General features: G+C 44.1%; 1 protein-coding gene across 2 annotated transcripts in view; it reads left to right on the top strand.

Annotated features, from left to right (window-relative positions):
* LOC144507232 (echinoderm microtubule-associated protein-like 5) overlaps positions 1-21516 on the top strand; it is a 141818-nt gene that overhangs the window by 35629 nt on the left and 84673 nt on the right. For both annotated transcript variants that reach the window (XM_078234191.1, XM_078234193.1), the window contains 3 exons: positions 7753-7954; positions 15907-16044; positions 20206-20462. In XM_078234191.1, coding sequence (XP_078090317.1) covers positions 7753-7954; positions 15907-16044; positions 20206-20462 — 597 coding nt within the window. The remainder of the gene's footprint in view (positions 1-7752; positions 7955-15906; positions 16045-20205; positions 20463-21516) is intronic.

Here is a 21516-nt window from a genome sequence, read left to right as displayed (position 1 = left end):
TCAGTCAAGGAAGGAGGAAGGCCAGCAATCAGGCCGGGCTGGGGTGGGGGGGGGGGGAGCGAGATCAGCCTGCTGGGGGATCAGCACAGTGGGTGATGGGTCAGAACTGTGGAGGGAGGTTCCTGGAGATCGCATGGGGGTCGGGGCTGGGCCTGGGAATGGTCGGCGGCAATGATCGGGCTGTGGGGAAGGCGGAGAGCTGATGTTGTGGTGGTCGCAGGGCTGGCCAGCGATCGAGCTGGCCAGCAATCGGTGAGGCTGTCAGTGCAGGGTTACTGCGCATGCGCCGATCTTGGCACTAACAGGTCAGCGCATGCGCAATAGCCCACTCAGCGCGCTGATTTCAGCCTCTCCAGGGGGAATGGGCACCGCCCCCTCAAATTTAATGATATTCACGCTGGTGGCCTCTGCAGTGCAGAGTGTGGGAGATTCTTAACTCCCACTGAAAAAATCAGCATGAATTATTCCAGTTTTCACACAAATTCGACACTTAGAATTTTTGGGGGAGAATTCCACCTGAGTTGTTATGCTGAGGGTCTGAACGAATGCCTGATCTGGTGGACGTAAAAAATCCCATGGCTCTACTTGAAGATTCTACTGATCTGCCAAATACCTATTCCTCAACCAACACCAGAAAGACTCAATAACTGACCATGTTTGTTGGCTTCCTTGTTTACCTACATGTGAGAAAATGTGCAGTTGAAGAATGAGCAACCAACAGAAAACTAGAAATCGAATCTCTCTGCCATTTGCCTTCTTCACCCAGGTGAATATATGCAACAATAACAACATAAGTTAAATATATTTTTTTTAAATGCACGATTCTCAAGTAATATTCTCATAAAAAATGCTTGGAAGAAGTTACCTTTTATAGGCCTCACTTCTCTGCAGCCAGGGTTTGCGTTGAAGATTTTGCCTGAACTCCAGATTTCAAATTGCTCTGAAATGTGGTTTTTCAAACTTTGATAAGAACCGTGGAAATGTTAAATCCAGAATATTACTACAAATTACACTGTGGGAATAAGGCAAGAGTACATGGATTGAAACTAGTAAGGAGCAAATTTAGGACTGATGTCAGAAGGTTTTTGACACAGTGCAGCACATACAGATATCAGAAGGACATATTTCACACAGAGGGTCGTGGGGGCCTGGAATGTGTTGCCGGGCAAGGTGGTGGAGGCAGACACACTGGGAACGTTTAAGACTTATCTAGACAGCTATATGAACGGAGTGGGAATGGAGGGATACAAAAGAGTGGTCTAGTTTGGACCAGGGAGCGGCGCGGGCTAATTGTTCTTTGTTTCTCGTTTCAAGGCTTCATTCTATGATCATCTTGCTGGTGCCAGTACAGAGCGAGACTGCGGATAGTTGGGAACCTGTCTCGGGGGCAGGGAATTCAGATGGTGTTCGTAAAGCAGAAGTGGAAATGAATAGGGTTGGGAAGCATTTTCTGATCAGGGCCAGTGTGATCTCCTGGACTCGTTTCGATCGCCACAGGGGGTCGGAGAGGAATTTCCCAGATTTTTTTTTCCCCATATTGGCCCTGGGTTTTTCACTCTGGGTTTTCGCCTCTCCCTGGAGATCACATGGTCTGGAATGGGGGGGTGGGGGTGAGTTAATAGGTTGTGATGAACAAAGCATCGTAGCTGTGAGGGACAGCTCGGTGGATAGGATATTAGGATGTAGATAGGCTGGAAAATTGGGCGGGGATCCTGGATTCGGGATTCAATCCTGGACCGGGGAGCGGCGCGGGCTTGGAGGGCCGAAGGGCCTGTTCCTGTGCTGTATTGTTCTTTGTTCTTTGTTCTATTGATGGGAGTTCAGTGGTGAATGAATTGTGGGGCAAAGATCCTGGAATCATTTGAACAATTGGATGCTATAACGAGATTTTCTGGCTTGTTCGACATATGCACAAATTCCATTATAGCTGCTAATTCTTGTGAGAGAGCCATAACAGGATTTGTGCCAAGAAGATCTCTGAATGAGGTCTTCCCTACCCCCCACTGCGAATGTAATCAGGTTCACGCCCAGCAAGGGCATGAACCTGGTTTCCATCAGTTTAAATATATTTAAATATGCATAAATGCTTTTACATCATAACTTCCAGGCCCCCCTTATGTTTCCCCCCTCCACTGGCAGCATGACGTCATACCACGGGAAGCACTACTGGATAGCCTCTGGGTGGGGAGGAAAATGGTTGGGCACTGTCCCATGGATCCCACCGGCGGGAAGGGTGGGAAAATCCAGTCCATGGTGTTTTGTGCTCCTGTGCTCATGGAGTTGGCTTAAAGTGATGTAAGTTTGTATCATTGCATTTGTGATTGTGTTACTGGATCTGTCACTGATTTGTGGCTTGTAGGGAATTAATTATTTACATTTGATCAGTCGATTGAGCAATCTTGACTAATTATTTTCACATTGACACGGTGGTCACTTCATTAAATGTTATATTTACAGATTACATGCATAAATATACACACAGGTGTAACCATGCACACCAAGCAGTCCAGCATGAGGCTACTTTAAACACAAATCTTAATTATAAACACAGTGGGTATGCTACAGTCCACCAGGTCAGCACAAGTTAGGGGTCAGTTCCCTTCATTCCCATGGGGAAAGGAAATGTGAGTAAGAAAATGAAAGTTGTTTTAATGGGTGATTTCAATCAGTTCCATATAAATGAGCCAGAATTTGGAAATGTATCTTGACTCCACGCATAACTCCATGGATGTTCAACTTGGGTATTTGTAAATGATCCAGACAACATATAATAAATGGAAGTTGTAACATTTCAGGAACAGTATTTGTGGAATGACCAAATCTAAACCTCAAGGGCAAGGTTGATAACTTCTTAATTTTTTGAGACAATTGAACATTTTAAAATGAATGGATTGGAGGAGGATGTTTACAACATGTAAGGAGAAGGAAAATGGAGCATCTTAAAAGAATAAATATAATTGGGCTGGAAAAATAAATGTTAAAGATCAGCAAATTGTGACTAAATTAGCAGGACCCTAAGTGGATCAACAAACCAATTAAAAAGTGCAGAATAAAATGACCTTTTACAAACCCTACAAGAGGATGTTCAAGCAGAAGGGCAAAAAGAGACCTACAAAAGCATAGTTGTGGAAGGAAATCAGAACAGCTTAAAAAAATCTTCAGTATTACAATAGCAAGAAGATTGCCAGATAAGAGGAAAGATTATTAAAAGATGAAAATAGCCTTGAAAGTGAGGACTAGATGGCAAATATTCTGACATTGATTACTTCCTCTTGAGTATTCACAAGAGATGATACAAACAATGTGCCTAAACAAACAGTAGTACCAAGCCAACATTCAGGACTAAGTTAAAATGAATTGGAGACTCGAAGCAAGCTGAAAATAAAAAATCCACAGAGATAGATTGTTTGTTCAACCATGTTGAGAGTGATCAGAAAGGAAACTTTCAAGACTCTGATAATAATGAAATGATCAGTAGATACTGGGGAACTCCCAATAGATTGGAAACAGGCTAATGTGGTGCCTCTGTTTAAAAAAGGGTAGCAGAGCAGGCACTGGCAAAGCAGATAAATTAGTCTTCAATTCCACATAAAATAATGGAATTAGTTGTTAGAAAAAGCTTAATTCTGGACAAAAATCACCTAGTAAATAGTAAAAATGTCTATACAGGGAAGTCTTGCCTGATAACTTCCTTGATTTCTTTGAGGAAATGTCAGAACAGTGGATGGTGAACTTCTCAATGTCATATGCATAGACTTCAAAGAGGCATTTGAAGAAGTTTCACATAAAAGATGATTCAAAGCTATGATGATTGGGTATGTATATGTAGGACATTGGCTGAAAGAGAGAAAACAACTGGTTAGCGATCCTAATGGAGTTCCCCAAAATCAGAAATTCAAACGAAATCAATAGCTTGGATTGAGAAACTCAATGCGCATGAGTTAAAACTGCAAATTAAACCAAATATGAAGGGCAGTGGAATGGCAGGAAGTAAAAATATCGAAGAAGATATGAGAGGAGGCCAGACAATGGCGAATGAATTTAATTTAAGCTACTGATAAGTATTTTACATGGGGGGAAAAAAATGACTGACTCACCTATTTCAATAATATTGAAATAAGTCAAAGATGAAGTTAAGAGAGAGCCAGGAGTCTTAGTAATTGCACCATTCACATGTGTGAGTATTTTGGAGCAGTGATTAACAGAGCCAATAAAATACTAAACTCTAAAGCCAGATCAGTAAATTTCAGGTCAGAGGAAATGATCAAATTGTACAGTGCTCTGGTTAGACTACAGATTGGGCACTGTGCTTTCATCTGGCCTCCAAGGAGCAATTCAAGCAGAGAAGGGTCATATTGCTAGAATTGAGGATGACTGGAGTATTTCAGCTCGCAAGGCATCAGAAAGATATTTAAGGTTTAAACATTCCCTTTAAACAAGGATGACTTTATCTAGGCTTCATGATTTGTATATCCTCTGATGTCACAGCAGGCCAATCCTGAAGCCACAGATCTTTGGATAGAGAGGGCCAGAGTTGCCCTGAGGGGGTGAGGTTATGGTGAGGGGATTGAGAGAGGTGGGGGGTGTTTGAAAATAGTGTTGGATTTTGCCCTCCTGTTTTTTTATCACTTCTCCATGCAGACTATCTTGTGGCTTGTTGGATGAGGTGCCGCCAAATGGTGCAGTTAACAGCAAGTTCCTTCCATGCACCAATGTCAGTTTGCTTCTTTTTCAGTGAGATCTTGAAAATGTCTTTGTAACTTTTTATCTGTCCTCCTTGAGATCGGGTTTAAATTGTCTGTCTTCCCACTTGACGTTGAGTATCATGCAGAGACACTGCTGGTGGAAATTCTCCATTGCCCAGTGATGTATTAGTTAGGTGACACAAGTCTCTCTGGCAACCCTCCAGCGTATTTACAACTTCCCACATAGTCAGCAACCTTCAGACTACCCTCAACCACTCCAGCTCTGCATACAAAAGGGTTGGTCTCTTACTCAACATCAGCAAGACCAAAATCCTCCACCAGATCTACCTCAGAAAAGCACCTATATCTCCAGCTACTGTTATTGATGGGGAGAGGTTAGAAGTCATTGAACACTCCCCTGATCTCAGCAGCTACTTTTCTCAAAAAGTCACCATCGAAAAGGAAATCCAGCACAATATCAGCTGTGCTAGTGTATCCTACTAAAAATTGCTCACCCAAATCTTCAACAAAGATCCCCTTAAGAGGACAAAAACTTTGGTCTGTATAAGATAGTAAATCATGTGGAAAACTTTAATTTGGAATACCACTTCAGAATATATATGGAGTAAGACAAAAAGATAGGCTCAAACTAATAAATGCTAACTTTAGGGGCTGAAATTAGGATGTTTTTTCTCATACAGAGAATGATCAACTCTTACAGTAGACTTTTGGGCATAAATCCTTGAACCATTTGATATGCTTGTCCAGCTTCATCTGTAAGGACCTTGTGAATGTAATGCGTAAGATGTAATGAATTCATTTATATGTCCAGCACAGCAATGTATTCAATTTTCAGTCAGTAGTTTGGTGGTCCCCTGAATTTATTGTTTTTCAATATTGGCACTGTATTGTGGTGACATGATGACATTTTCTATTTGCACACTACAGATTTGACAGTTAGAGAGGAATTGAGCAGTCGTCAATGAATAAAGGTTGGAATATCAGATTAATTAATTGGCAACTAGGAGAGAGCAATTTATCTGACTGTCAACTGCAGGATAGGGAAGCTTATGAAATTCTTTGCCTGAAGTCGGAATGTTATGGTAGGAATATGAAAGCAGAATTTTCTTTCTACTATGTTTATCAATATATAAAGAGGGAAGGAAGAAGCTTGGCTTAAGGAAGTGGTAAACAGGAAAATAAAAGGTCAGAAGGAGAAGTAGGCTGTGAAGCAGAATGGTGCCAAAAAGAGCAAGTAGGGACTAGAAGCGGGAAGAACTAATGGAGAGGAATTGAGCAGGAAAAATGGCTGGAAGATTGGGAGCAGACCAAAACTGGTGAGAAGATGGGGGCAAATCAGAAGTTTGGGAAAGCAAGTAAAAGATGGAGGGGGAAGAAATTTGTTTGAATGTTGTAAGAATGAAGAAAACAGACTTGCCCCAAAGCAAGTCTGCTACAAGCAGTGCTATATGAGAAAATTTCTCTCTGGAGTTTAAAAAAGAAGCAGACTGATGCGGATGCTGGACATTTGAAATAATTGGTGGTGGGGATGGAAGAATATAGAAGTTTGAAGTAGCAATTGTTTGTGTATTGTCCTCCGAAGTAACTACCTGATCTGAGGTGGTGCATTTACTGGTGCTAAGAGTTATGTTTCATCGGGCAATTTTTAGTCTTTGTGGTAGAGCTGTGGCTCATTGTTTGTGATATTGTGCAATTGTTTGCAGAGCAAAGGTTCTTTGCATGACAAAAACACTTTTCATTGAGGGTTTTGCTTTCACTTGGTTCGTTGATCTCTTCTGTTGATTGACTCAGAAATATTTCTGCTGCTAATTCCTCAGAAAGCATCCTTTCCAGATGTATTATGCACATAAGGGAAACTGCCAGTGCAAAAAAGGATCTCTTGACAAAAAGAGAAACAATAATGTATGTGAAAGCTTGGTATGACTCCTGCTCTGACCCAGTCCACAAGAAATTACAAAGGGTTGTGAATGAAGTCCAGTCTATCACACAAACTAACCTCCCATTCATTGACTCCACCTACACTTCCCACTGCCTTGGAAAAGCAGCCAGCTTAATCAAGGACCCCATACATCCTGGATATACTCTCTTTCAGCTTCTTCTGTCAGGAAAACACATACCAACCGACTCAAGAACAGCTTCTTCCTTGCTGCCATCAGACTTTTGAATGGACCTAGTACATATTAAGCTGATCTTTCTATTCACCCTATCTGTAACTGTAATACTATATTCTGCACCATCTCCTTTCTTTCTCCCCTATATTCTCCATGAACTATATGTTTTTGTCTGTATATCGTGCAAGAAACAATACTTTTCACTGTATCCCTATACATGTGACTATGATAAATCAAAGCAGAGCATGTTCAGTTCTTCCATCATTGGCACCCATGGCGTTCAGAGTTCCCTTGTGTTGTTTATGAAGTAACAAGTAGTACGATAGGGCCATTGATTATATGGAATGGCAAGCAAGAGAGATATTTAGTAAGCCAATGCTGCATCCATAACTACATGTTACATCTGTTTAGGTTGAATACTGAATCTCTGAGCTACAGTCATTGGGACATTTTGAGTAGAAGTTAGGGAGGAGGTAAGCCAATAAGTCACACTTGACTGTTGATGGAAGCGAGAATTGAGAGTCTACCAGGAAAGGGTGGTACATGCACATAAGGAAAACTGCCAGTGCAAAAAAGGATCTCTTGACAAAAAGAGAAACAATAATGTATGTGAAAGTATTTTTGCATGTGTCTCTCAACCATAGTTTAAGTTGCTTATCATAAATCCAGCCCGCAACATTCTATGTATTACTTTTCAGACTAATAAATTTGTATTGAAGTTCATAATCTAAAAGTGAACATTTTTCTTAAGATGCTGGTTGCACTTGCATAATCACATGTTTTCTGATTGTTATTTCTGTGTGGTTTGGTGTTTCACTGTACTAGTGTGTTTCTTTGAAGTATTAGTATAATCTTTCATTTAAGGCTATACAGATTCTTAATAATTAAAATTTGAAGATGTGCAATATTTGATTTCTTTATCTTATTTTTACCAGGTCTTTCAGTGAGGAGTGTGTGTTGGCAAGGAGATCATATTTTGGTTGGTACACAAGACAGCGAAATCTTTGAAATCGTAGTACATGAACGCAACAAGCCTTTCCTAATTATGCAAGGTCACTGTGAAGGGGAGCTCTGGGCCTTGGCAGCTCATCCAACAAAGCCTTTAGCAGTAACTGGGAGCGATGATCGATCTGTTAGGTTTGTATAATTAATTGTGATGATTATTCCATGACTAGATAATATGGTGACACACATTATGATTTTGTACTTCTTTCAAGTGCAAGATATTTATTTTAACAGATTTTCAAAGATGCCCCTTCACCCCACAACAGAGTACAGTAAGGACTAAAAGGACAGGCATATTCTACTTCCAGTTTTTACTTATTATTGTCCTGGGAAGCTTTCATCAAGCGCAAATAATAGTTTATTTGTGCTTTATTCGGACCTCTTCTCTTTCAGATGACATAAACTCAGTGTGTTTAAACTTATGCAGAATATCAATCAACATTATATCGTCAATAGAGTAAAATCAAATGAATTTATGACCAAACTATTCAGTACACTGGTCACTGTAACTTGAATACTGTGTATAGTTCTGGTCACCAGGACACAAAAAATGCATTTAGTTGGTAGAAGAAATGTAAAAAAGATTGGTTCCCCAGTGTCTGGGAAGGAGATGTCTGTGAGGTGCCCTTGTAAATATATATAAGATTGTTCTGAAGATGAAGCAACTTCCACTCCTAAAAAACTTTGTTACCCGTATCCTATTGAGCACCAAGCGTGCATCTAATTAAAACTAGGGCGGGGGTGCAATTCTCCCAAAAAGATTCGAAGTGTCAAATTCGCGTAAAAACTGGAGTAAATCACACTGGTTTTTTCAGTGTGAGTTTCAAAATGAATCTCCTCCCACACACACACATGTGAATCACGCTGAAAATCAAGGGGATGGGGTCTATTCCCGCTGAAGAGGCCGGCAGCATAGTGCTGAGCAAGCCATTGCGCATGCGCCAATCTGTCAGTGCTGAGATCGGTGCATGCGCAGTGACCCTGCCATGCCAGCCTCCCAATCACTGGCCAGCTCTGCAATCCCTGCATTACTGGCCCCCTCAACAAGCCTTGACCACTGCCCCCAACCCGCCTCGATGATCCCCTCCACGCCGATGGGCAGCCCCGATCACTGGCCTCCCTCCCTCTGTCATTCAGCTCAAATGCAGAGTGGCAGTGAAAACCCCCCACCCCCCATTGGGCCCTGCCCCCTTGGCACTGCCCTATGCCCGGTGGGAAGTGTCATGCTGTCCCCTGGGCTTTGGCACTTTGGACATTGGCACCTGTCTGCCGGCCCAGGCTCTCAAACGGGCGGCCCCACTCGAGTGGGGTCGGGCCGTCAGCTCCCCACAGGTGGGGAGCTATATTCAACCCTGCTGGAGTGAACCACTCCAGGCAGAGATTTCAATCCTGGGCCCACTAATGGGACTTAAATTGTATTGAAATTGTCATTTGCATAATTTATACAGCTCTGCGCTAATTTCTGACACAGAGCTGACGGCGTGGAAAGCTGGCACTCAGAGACTCGCAGGGGCTGTGACGCCCAGTGGGAAGCCCGCGAAACGGCCTCCGCTCGAGTCTCCAGGTCCGTTGCGCTATGAAAGCAAGGCAGCGGGCTGGGAGAATCGCCCCCTAGACCTTGTTCCAATATCTCCAATTTAAATCCCTTCGTGGCCTATCTCTGTAATCTTCTCTAGCTGTGCAATCCTCTGAAAATTCTACATTCTTTCAACCATGTCCTATTTGTGAATTTCCAACTCTCTTCTCAGCAATGGTTGCCATACCTCCAGCTGTTGAGGCCTTGCACTCTGGACTTTCCTTCATAAATCGCTGCTTCTTAAATGTCCAACCCTTTGATAAATCTTTTAGTCAACCGTCCTGATATTTCTTTTGGCTCAGTGTCAGTTTTTATCTAATTATGCTTCTGGGAAACATGTGGATATTTTTGTACATTAAAGGTACAATTTGTTGAAGGTAAATCCAGAACATTACTTTAAATTCTGTAACTAGAACAATAGGCCCTGGCTTTAAACCAGTAAAATTTAGGACTGCTGTTAGGAATTTTATCTCTATACAAAAGATTGAACCACACCTGGATTTAAACTTCTAGAAAGAGTAATATAGGTGAAAAACCTCATGTGGTTTCAGAAACAATAAAGAAATTTAAGAATAAAATACAATGGACGCGATTCTCCCATCCCACTGCGCTGATGTTTTAGTAACAGTTTTAACAACACCAGGTTAAAATCCAACAGGTTTATTTGGTAGCAAATACCATTAGCTTTCGGAGCGCTGCTGTTACTGTGTTTACCCCAGTCCAACGCCGGCATCTCCACATCCTGATTTTTTAGCGCAGCGGGCCGGGAGATTTAGGCGGCGCGGGTTCCGTGATGGATGTCCAGCCCCGAGCAGGTCTCCCAGCACCAGATTTCCAGCGCTGTCAGCTCCGTGCTGAAAATCGGTGCAGAGCTGCATAAATTATGCAGATACTAATCTCAGTATTATTTAACTGGCATTAGTGGGCCGGGACTGAAGTCTGCAGGCCGCTAGCCTCTTGGACTTGGGGCAGTGCCAAGGAGACAGGGCCTAATGGGGCGGGGCCTAATGGGGTAGGGTTGGGGGTCCCGCTGCCACTCTCAGTTGGGATGAGTGAGGGGGGTTGAAGGAATGTAGAATTTTCAGAGGATTGCAAAGCTAGAGAAGATTACAGTGGTAGGGGGGCCAGCGATTGGGGCTGACCATCAGTGTGTGGTGGGTGGGGGGGGGTGGGGGGGGGGAGTGTCAGCCTACTGGGGGGGTCGGAGTTGCAAGGGGGTGGGGGGGAGGGACTGCCAGTGCATGGGGGGGGATGGTGGGGGTGGAGATTGGGGCAGGCGGGGAGGAGTCGAGGCTGAGCCCCAACATGTCCAGGAGACCAACAATCAGGCCGTGGGGGGTTGAGAGGACCGGCATTGCGGGGGTCGTAGGGCCGACCTGCAATTGAGCTGGCCAGCAATTGGGAGGCCAGCAGACAGGGGCCACTGCGAATGCCGATCTTGGCACTGACAGATCGACGCATGCAGAGTGGTCAGCTCAGCAATATGCTGTCGGCCTCTCTAGTGGGGGTAGGCCCTGCCCCCTGAATTTTTACATAATTTACGCTGGTGCACTCAGCAGTGTGCAGTGAATGGGAGATTCTTCTCTGAACTCCCACCAAAAAAATCAGCATGATTTACTCCAATTTTCACGCGAATTCGACATATAGAATTGTTTTGGGGAGAATCGCCCCGAATGATTTTAGGATATTTTTTGAAGATATGAATTAAGATATGTTTACTAGTTTTCTTCATCCTGAACTCCTCTGCCTCACTGCTTTTGTGGGAGTAATTTCAGCACATGAACTGTAGCTGTACAAGACGACCCATTATGACCTTCACAGGCAACTAGAGATGGACGAAAAATGCTGCTGTTGCCAGTGATGCCCATATCCTGAAAATTAATATATACATATTTAAATAATTGAAGCTGTCTCGTGAGGGTCATTTTAAAATTTTCATGCAACCTTTCAGAAGGACCTTTTGTTTCATCCAGATGGCAGATTACAGTCTACACTTGCAAATTCCGACATCCATTGTCTCAGCATCTCTTGTGTCATTATCTTCCTTTGGTATTGTCCAATACGTTAGCCACGAGTCTTATATGGCCAATTACATTTCTGATACAATTAAATTCGATCAAAGACATTATACTTGTTGGATATGTGATCTCGCTACTCTTTATTACATATTAGGGACCAGATCAGAAACTTCAAGGTATATTATGAAGTTAGCCTCGACCCCAACTATTTGATTTTGGCATTAACATGAGCATAAGATGTTTTGCTCCAGGTGTGATTCTATTGACCTACTAGGAAGTTTTTATTAAGACAAACTTTATTTAACAATACTGTTTAACAAATACAAAAAGAATTGGTGTAACCTTTACCAATTGAAATACTTAAACATGACAAGGTATAATTCTCAACTGCTAGCTATCTCTATTATTTCCAGTTTAAGCAATAAAAGAAGTAAACTCCTCAAGAACGGGCAGAAAGCATTCTGAAGGGAGAGGGTGAACAGCCAGAGGTCGTGATACATATTGGTACTAATGACCTAGGTAGGAAGAGTGACAAGGTCCTGCAGCAGCAGTTTAGGGAGTTAGGTAGAAAGTTAAAAAGCAGGACCTCTAGGGTTGTAATGTCAGGATTACCCCCTGTGCCATGTGCCAGTGAGGCTAGAAATAGGAAGATAGTACAGCTCAACATGTGGCTAAACAGTTGGTGTAGGAGGGAGGGTTTCAGCTATCTGGACCATTGGGATTTCTTCCGGGGCAGGTGGGACCTGTACAAGAAGGATGGGTTGCATCTAAACTGGAGGGGCATAAATATTCTGGCCGGGAGGTTTACTAGTGTCACATGGGAGGATTTAAACTAGTTTGGCAGGGGGGTGGGAACCAAAACAAGGGTGAATTAATTGAAGGGAAACTAGAGGGTAGGGCTAGTAAGACTCAGAGGAAGAGCAGGCAGGGAGTGGTTGCTGATCAAAGAGGGTCTGGTGGACTGAAATGCATTTGTTTCAATGCGAGAAGTGTAACAGGTAAGGCAGATGAATTAAGAGCTTGGATTAGTACTTGGAACTATGATGTTGTCGCCTTTACAGAGACTTGGTTAAGGGATGAACAGGATTGGCAGCTTAACGTTCCAGGATACAGGTGTTTCAGGCGGGATAAAGGGGCATGTAAAAGGGGTGGGGGAGTTAAGGAGAATATCACAGGCTGTACTGCAGGAGGACACCTCGGAGAGCTCATACAGAGAGGCAATATGGGTAGAGCTCAGGAATAGGAAGGATGTAGTCACAATGTTGGGGGTTTACTATTGGCCTCCCAACAGCAAGTGGGAGATAGAGGAACAGATATGTAGGCAGATTTTGGCAAGGTGTAAAAGTAACAGAGTTGTTGTGGTGGGAGATTTTAACTTCCTCTGTATTGACTGGGACTCACTTAGTGCTAGGGGCATGTGTGGGGCAGAGTTTGTAAGGAGCATCCAGCAGGGCTTCTTGAAACAGTATGTAGATAGTCCAACTAGGGAAGGGGCCGTACTGGACCTGGTATTGGGGAATGAGCCTGGCCAGGTGGGTGATGTTTCAGTAGGGAAACAGTTCGGGAACAGTGACCACAATTCAGTAAGCTTTAAGGTACTGATGGATGAAGATAAGTGTAATCCTCAAGTGAAGGTGCTAAACTGGGGGAAGGCTAATTCCAACAATATTAGGTAGGAACTGAAGAGTGTAGTTTGGGGGCAGATGTTTGAAGGGAAATCAACACCTGGCATGTGAGAGGCTGTCAAGTGTAAGTTGATAGGAATTCAGGACCAGCACATTCCTGTGAGGCTGAAGGATAAGTATGACAAGTTTCAGGAACCTTGGAAACACGAAATATTGTGAGTCTAGGCAAAGAGAAAAAGGAAGCATTTGTCAAGCATAGGAAGCAGGGAACACACAAAACAAGTGTGGAATACAAGGGAAGTAGAAAGAAACTTAAGCAAGGAGTAAAGAGGGCTAAAAGGGGTCACAAAAAGTCATTGGCCAGTAGGATTGAGGAAAATCCCATGGCTTTTTATATATACTTAAAGAGCAAGAGGGTAGCCAGGGAGAGAGTTGGCCCACTCAAAGACAAGGGAGGGAATCTATGCATGGATATACTCCAAAATACTGAGAGATGCAAGGGAGGAAATTGCTGGGGCCTTGAGAGAAATCTTTGTATCCTCACTGGCTACAGGTGAGGTCCCAGAGGATTGGAGAATATCCAATGTTGTTCCTTTGTTTAAGAAGGGTAGCAAGGATAATCCAGGTAATTATAGGCTGGTGAATCAGTGGTAGGGATGTTATTGGAGAGGATTTTTCGAGACCGAATTGAATCCCACTTGGAAATAAGTGGACGTATTAGCGAGTTTTGTGAAGGGGAGGCCGTGTATCACTAACTTGATCGAGTTTTTCGAGGAAGTTACGAAGATGATCGATGAGGGTAGGGCAGTGGATGTTGTCTACATGGACTCAGTAAGGCCTTTGACAAGATCCCTCATGGCAGACTGGTACAGAAGGTGAAGTCGCACGGGATCAGAGGTGAGCTGGTAAGATGGATACAGAACTGGCTCGGTCATAGAAGACAGAGAGTAGCAGTGGAAGGATGCATTTCTAAATGAAGGGCTGTGACAAGTGGCGTTCCTCAGGGATCAGTGCTGGGACATTTGCTGTTTGTAATGTATATAAATAATTTGAAGGAAAACGTAACTGGTTTGATTAGCAAGTTTGCGGATGACACAAAGGTTGGTGGAATTGCAGATAGCGATGAGGACCGTCAGAGGATACAGCAGGGTATAGATCAGTTTGAGACTTGGGCGGAGAGATGGCAGATGGAGTTTAATCCGGACAAATGTGAGGTAATGCATTTTGGAAGGTGTAATGCAGATGGGAAATATACAGTAAATGGCAGAACCCTTTAAAGTATTGATAGGTAGAGGGATCTGGGTGTACAGGTACACAGGTCACTGAAAGTGGCAATGCAGGTGGAGAAGGTAGTCAAGAAGGCATACGGCATGCTTGCCTTCATCGGCCGGGGCATCGAGTTAAAAAATTTGCAGCTTTATAGAACCTTAGTTAGGCTGCACTTGAAATATAGTGTTCATTCTGGTCGTCGCACTACCAGAAAGATGTGGAGGCTTTGGAGAGGGTACAGAAAATATTTACCAGGATGTTGCCTGGTATGGAGGGCATTAGCTATGAGGAGAGGTTGGAGAAACTTGGTTTGTTCTAACTGGAATGATGGAGGTTAAGGGGCGACCTGATAGAAGTCTACAAGATTATGAGGGGCATGACAGAGTGGATAGTCAGAAGCTTTTTCCCAGGGTGGAAGAGTCAATTACTAGGGAGCATAGGTTTAAGGTGCAAGGGGCAAGGTTTAAAGGAGATGTACGAGGCAAGTTTTCTACACAGAAGGTGGTGGGTGCTTGGAACTCACTGCCGGGGGAGATAGTGGAAGCAGATACGACAGTGACTTTTAAGGGGCGTCTTGACAAATACATGAATAGGATGGGAATAGTGGGATATGGTACCCAGTAGGGTAAGGGGTTTTAGTTCAGTTGGGCAGCATAGTTGGTGCAGGCTTGGAGGGCCGAAGGGCCTCTTCCTGCGCCATAATTTTCTTTGTTCTTTGTTCTCTTCAGAATCAGTTAGCAAAAACACACAGGCTTATGTGAAGTACTAGTATCCAGCCTTTTAACATTTCTGAACAGAGATACAACCTGTCTTCTGACTCTTAGACAGCAGCCTCCAGAGAAAGACCTATCTTCACACAGCAGAACTCCAGAGAAAGAGTGGGAAACCACCTCTTGCCTTTTGCAGACCTCTAGCAAGTCCCAGTCTTCAATTTCCAGACAGAGAGAGAGAAAGAGAACAAGCTGCTGTTCTGTTCAAATTCAAACAGCAACTGCCTGTTTGCTGCTCTGTAAGCCTAGCTCCTCCCATTAGCACATGACACACATGTAAATGAACCTAATTAAATCCTATTCTGAAACCCCAGTGAACAACCCAAAAAATAACAAAACTGTATTCACTCAGATGAAAACAAACACCCTAATAACAAGGAGCAATTATTCTTCTGCATGCTCAGCAGGTGGGATAATTGAGAATTAAAGCAAATGAATCTGATAGAATATGACTGACTATATGATCACAGCTGTTAAGTAGGAGGGAGGAAAGTGATATTTACTGAAATTCTAAATTAGTACTAAATTAACTGAATGCAGTTAATTAATTTTCATATAACAATCCTCAAATTCCTGGTTGGTGCTAATTTGAAACGTCAACTTTTAAGAACACCTCAATTCAATTTCCTTATTCGCTGTAATATGTAATTCACTTCAGGTGAGATTTAAATTTCCAAAACTAATTTTAATATCTGTTTTTTTGAATGAGCAGGGAAATGCATTATAATATGAGGATCAGTTGGAAAGAAAATTATGCTAAGAATATTGAACAGTTCAATAATTATTTATTTTGCCTTCTTATGGTAGACTGAATTTATGTTTTCAGAATATGGAGTCTTATTGATCATGCTCTGATTGCTCGGTGCAATATGGAAGAACCAATTCGTTGTGTTGCTGTGAGTTCGGATGGCATCCATCTTGCTCTGGGTATGAAGGATGGTTCCTTTACTGTTCTACGGATCAGGTATGCGGAAATGCAAGCCATCTGCTGCTTTACTTTGTCTTTACAAGATGAATGCGGTGTTTTGAATAATACTAATAGCCTTCTGCATTAGATCAATAACAGAAGCTGTAACCATTTCACATCACCTAATCTTTTTCGGTTAAACTTTGTGATATTGACAAAAGAGATCACAGAAGAAATAATTCCTTATAACCACAAAGATATCAATCAAACAAAGTCAGCAGTTCTGTCCAGCTGTCAAAAACAAGATTCCCACCGAGTTAATTTACTTATGAGTCTGGGCTCTCAGTTAAGATTCTATTATTTACACTTTAATGGTCTGTTTGATGTTTTTATTGGGTTGTAGGAGAACCAGTTTTTTACAGTGCACGGGTCAGCTCCATTTGCATATCAGCAGATGGGTATTGTTTACTCAGCAAGGAGCACCTCCTCTGAGGAGGAAGAGAGAGGAGACCAGATGGTCACAGGCATCACCTCCAAAGAGAGGCATAGATACTTGGTGTTATGTCCAGCAGGGAGGGCATGGAGGATCGCCCTGTAGAAGATGCCACTCGGGCCAACAGGCAGTGATCCAACTGCCTCAAAATGACCGAGGTCCAGAACCACAGGAGACTTCACCTTTCAAGGAAAACCATCACGTCCATATGCCAGATGATTGGACCAGAGATAGCCTCCAAATGTGTGGGATGACACCGAATGCCCATGGCTCTCGAGGTCACTGTACCCATAACATTTATGCCTCTGGATTATTCCAGGGGTTGGTGGGTGATCTTTGCAGAGACCCCCACTCAGCTGTGCATGGCTGTGTTAAGCTGTCCACACTTTGTTTAGGGTAAGCACATTCATCCATTTCAAGACGGATCAAGCCAGCCAGGCTGAGCGGTCCAGAGGCTTTGCGGCTATTGCAGTGTTTCCCCATATCTAAAGTGCCATTGATTGCATCCATGTGGCCATCAATGGTGCCAGCTGGGTACCTTTGTCAATAGGAAGAGATATCACTTCATGAAAGGTCAAATCGTGTGTGACCACAGGATCCAGATTCTTCAGGTTTTGCAGGGTACCAGGCAGCTCCCATGATGCCTACATGCTGTGCCACTCAGGTGGCTCCAGCTCGGCTTGAGGAATGGTTTTGGTAATCATCCTGTGGTTGGCAGGGCCTGTGAGGTGTGCTCAGACATCCATGCCTGGTCCAGTATTAAGAAAGGGTTGTGGGGTTCCTGCCTGGTTCTGGAGGTGATGTAGTGGCAAAAACAGAAACATGGCTTAAGAACAATGAGGACTGGCTGCTTAGTATTTACGGATAGAAAGTGTTCAGAAAAGATAGAAAGGGAAAAAAGGGAAAGGGATGGCAACACTGATTATGGAAGATGTTTACTATTGGAAAGAAAAGATGCCATTCACGCCACACTCCCACTGCAGCGAGGTAGGAGAAATTGGCACCCAGTCAAATCTCATTCACTGCAGCGGGATGGGAAAATCCCACTGATGTGAACAGCCATAACATTCCAGCTGATGTCTTTGAGGAGGCAAGACAGAGAGGCAAGAAGGGGTGTTATCTTGCTATTGGAAATATTGGGGACGATTCTCCCATCCTGCTGTGCTAAAAAAATAGTAAGAGTTTTAACAACACCAGGTTAAAGGTCCAACAGGTTTATTTGGTAGCAAATACCATTAGCTTTCGGAGCGCTGCTCCTTCGTCAGATGGAGTGGAAATGTGATGGAGAGCACATTTCCACTCGATCTGACGAAGGAGCAGCGCTCCGAAAGCTAATGGTATTTGCTACCAAATAAACCCGTTGGACTTTAACCTGGTGTTGTTAAAACTCTTACTGTGTTCACCCCAGTCCAACGCCGGCATCTCCACATCTAAAAAATTAGCACAGCAGGCCAGGAAACTCCTGTGGTGGGTGACGTGCAAGTATCGCCCATGTGTTCCCTCCGCAATATCACCTCCCAGCGCTGAATTTCTGGTGGCATCTGCACCGTGCCGGAAATTGGCAGGGTAAGTATGTTAAATATAATTTTAATCTAACTTAAATGTAATTAGCAGGTCCAGGACTCAAGTCTCTGGGCCCAAAAACCCCCACCATCCCCCCCGCCAGGAGTATTTCACTCAAGTGGAGTTTAAAGTAGCTTCCTCTTTTGGGGAGCTAGCAGCCAGCCCCACTGGAGTGAAAGGGGGGGCATTCAGGGTCCCCCCCAGAGAGTCGGGTGCCGGGGGTGCACCTTGGGCATTGGCACCCTGGCAGTGCCAGCTTGGGTGCCCTGGCACTGCCCAAGGAGCAACATGCCAATGCCTAGGGGGCAGCTTGGCACTGCCCATCAGGCATGGGGCAATGCCAAGAGGGTGGGGCCTGATGGTGGGGCTTGATGGGGCGGGGCCCAGGGGTTATAGGTGTGCATAGGGAGTCATGCTGCTACTCTGCAGCCAGGATCGGTGGGGAAAGGAGGGATGGCAGCGATCGGGGCGGGGTGAGTAGTCAGCCCGGGGGAGTGGTCAGCCTGCTGGGGGGGTGGTCAGCACTGGGGTGGGTGAAGGTGGATTTACTGTTGGGAGGGACTGGAGATTGCAGTGGGCTGGGGGTGGGGAGATTGTTGCTGGAGATCGCAGCGGGCTGGGAGGTGGGGGGTCAGGGTTGGGCCGGGGAATGGTCAGGGTGAAAGCGGTCGGGCCATGGTGGCGGGGGGTGGGGTGGAGAGCCAGTGTTGCCAGGGTCCCGGGGCTGGCCAGCAATTGGGAGGCCATCAGTGCAGGGCCCCTGCGCATGCACCGATCTCGGCACTGACAGATCGACGCATGTGCAGCGGCCTGCTCAGTGCTGATTTCAGCCTCTCCAGCGGGAATAGGCCTCACCTTCTGAAATTTAATGATAGTCATGCTGGTGGCCTCTGCAGTGCACAGAGTGTGGGAGATTCTTCTCTGAACTCCCACTGAAAAAAGCAGTGTGAATTACTCCAGTTTTCATGCGAATTTGACACTTAGAATCTTTTTGGGAGAATCCCAGCCATTCTCTTGCACTTTATATCCTGTGCTAGGGGGCATTGCCAGGTCACTGCCTGGCTATGTCCCTCTCCTCAAGGGGCTATACCTACCTTTATGACCCAGGGAAACCCTCACAACATGTTCACGTCTAGATGAACCTGTTGTAAATGGCACAGTGCCTGTTGAATAACTGGTGAGGGGGTGGGACTGATCTAGAAAAAGTGCTTGCTAATGACAGGCTGATGTATTAAAATGAGCTTTCAGTGGTCCTGTGGCGTGTTTCATGCCACTCCAATGGCAAGGGGCCGGTAAGATAGGAACTCAGAATCTTGCTGCCACAAATTTTGCTCTCTGGATTTTGTGCACGTGCTGCCATTCTGCAGAGGGAGAGTGCAGGATCAAAGTCACCCCAGTGAGTCCAATGACCTAGAGAACGGCCAAGATCTTCTGCAGGGTTGGCTGATGCATTGGATAATTTTATTATCTCTACCCCAAAGAGAAGTATTAGTTGTAATTGATACAAGGAGATATTTTCCTTATCTTGTGCCTGGAGAATCAGGGAAGAACAGTAATGGGTAAAAGAAGCCTGGCTAATTGGGTCTGTATCCTTATGTACAGGATCACTCCGTGATAGGTACAAGCTCAGGGCACCTATTTTAACAAGGCAGGCCTCCTGTTTTTTTCTTCCTCCATCAGCATCACTGAAGTCTGCTAACCCAGCAGAGGGGTATCTATGGAACAGTCTTGGGTGGAAGGTGAACAAACTTCAACCATGTTCAGGATTCTGTCTTTTTTGTCCCACTTAGGATGAGCAGAAGCCCTGAAGGTGTACAGCAACTCCGGGTGCAGCTACAGGCTCGGTTCCGACTCAACTTTTAAGCACAAGTGCGAACTTGGGTGGGTGGGTGGGGCAGTTCTAGAGAGGAAGTATATTTTCAGAACTTTATGCTTCCTACAAAGAAAGAGTCATTGAAGGACTATGACCTTACAGGTGACTCAGCACGAGTCTGAGTATGATCTTTCAATAGTGGTTCTAACAGTTTAATGTGAAGGTGCGTCGGGTTTTTGAAGTTCAGCAGCCTGAAGTCCCTGTTGAACAATTCAGTTAAGACCTTGTGTATTATTTTGGAGGCAGTACTTTGGACCAATTTCATAATAAACTGCTTTTATTATTGCAGAGATATGACTGAAGTTGTTCATATTAAGGATAGGAAAGAAGCAATTCATGAGTTAAAATATTCACCTGATGGATCATATTTGTCTGTGGGCTCAAATGATAGTTCCATTGATATCTATGGAGTTTTGCAACGATACAAAAAAGTTGGCGAGTGTTTTGGATCTTTGAGCTTCATCACACATATGGATTGGTCAACTGATAGCAAATACTTGCAAACTAATGATGGTTCTGGAAGAAGACTGTTTTACAACATGCCAAGTAAGTTTCATCTTATTAAAACAATATAAAGGTGTAATTGCACGTTTGCCTGTTCTTAATCTGTTACTTTGTACTCTTATTGATTCTAAACAATATTGATTTATTTGTGATAAATCTCCTCTGAAATTGCATGTCCGTCATGTAATAAAATGTCCCATGGTGCTTTAAAACAGGATCACAGCAACACAATAGGAAGTGGGAGAAAAATTAAGAAGGATAACCAGGGCTCTACCACTAATGGTAGGGACGTTAGGTGCTGTGGGGTTGGGAGAGGAAGGAGAGGGGAAACAGAGAGGGAGTGCAAAATTTGGACAATGGCCAAAATCCTCTGGCTGGCCTCACCGATGATGCATCCTCGACGGGGATTTCCTCGAAACGTGGGGTGCAGTCACTGGGAAGTCCCATCGTTAGCAGCGGTACCAAAAGAGTTTGCCTCTGGCGAATGGTATGCCATCTCCCGCTGCATGAAACACCCAGTGGGGAGTCCAGAAAACCCCCAATGTGTTTGGGATATAGGACTAGACCAGATTGTGCAGAGTAATGTAGTGTAGAGTAATGGCTGAATACAAAAATTAGAGTAAGAGTTTTACATTTTTAATTTGGCCCACTGGGAATTAGGGGTCAATAGAGGACAGTCAAGATAAATGAATCAAGTATATGATCTAGATCAGTGGTGGGCAACTTGCAGCCTGAGGGCCACATGTGGCCCACCAGGCTTCTGAGTGCAGTCCACGAGACATTTTGTTGCCTGCTGCCCACAGGCAGGATTTCCACATTCCCCTGTTTTTCATCCACATAGCTTTATTCCAACCTGTATAACTGAAGTGAAGGGCACGTGAAGTGAGGTGCATGCTGATTGCACAGAACATTGATTGTGAGAGCTATGTGCTCCCTCTGCATCCAATCAAATATTTCTGGGGTGGGATTCTCCCAGAAAATTTCGAAGTGTCAAATTCAGGTAAAAACTGGAGTAAATCCTGTTGTTGTTTTCAATGGGACTTTCAAAATGAATCTCCCACACACTGTGCACTTAGGGTGCACTAGCATGAATATC

This window comes from Mustelus asterias, chromosome 18 (assembly GCF_964213995.1).
Source record: "Mustelus asterias chromosome 18, sMusAst1.hap1.1, whole genome shotgun sequence".
In the NCBI taxonomy this organism is placed as follows: domain Eukaryota; kingdom Metazoa; phylum Chordata; class Chondrichthyes; order Carcharhiniformes; family Triakidae; genus Mustelus; species Mustelus asterias.
This window is presented reverse-complemented; position numbering and strand designations above follow the sequence as displayed.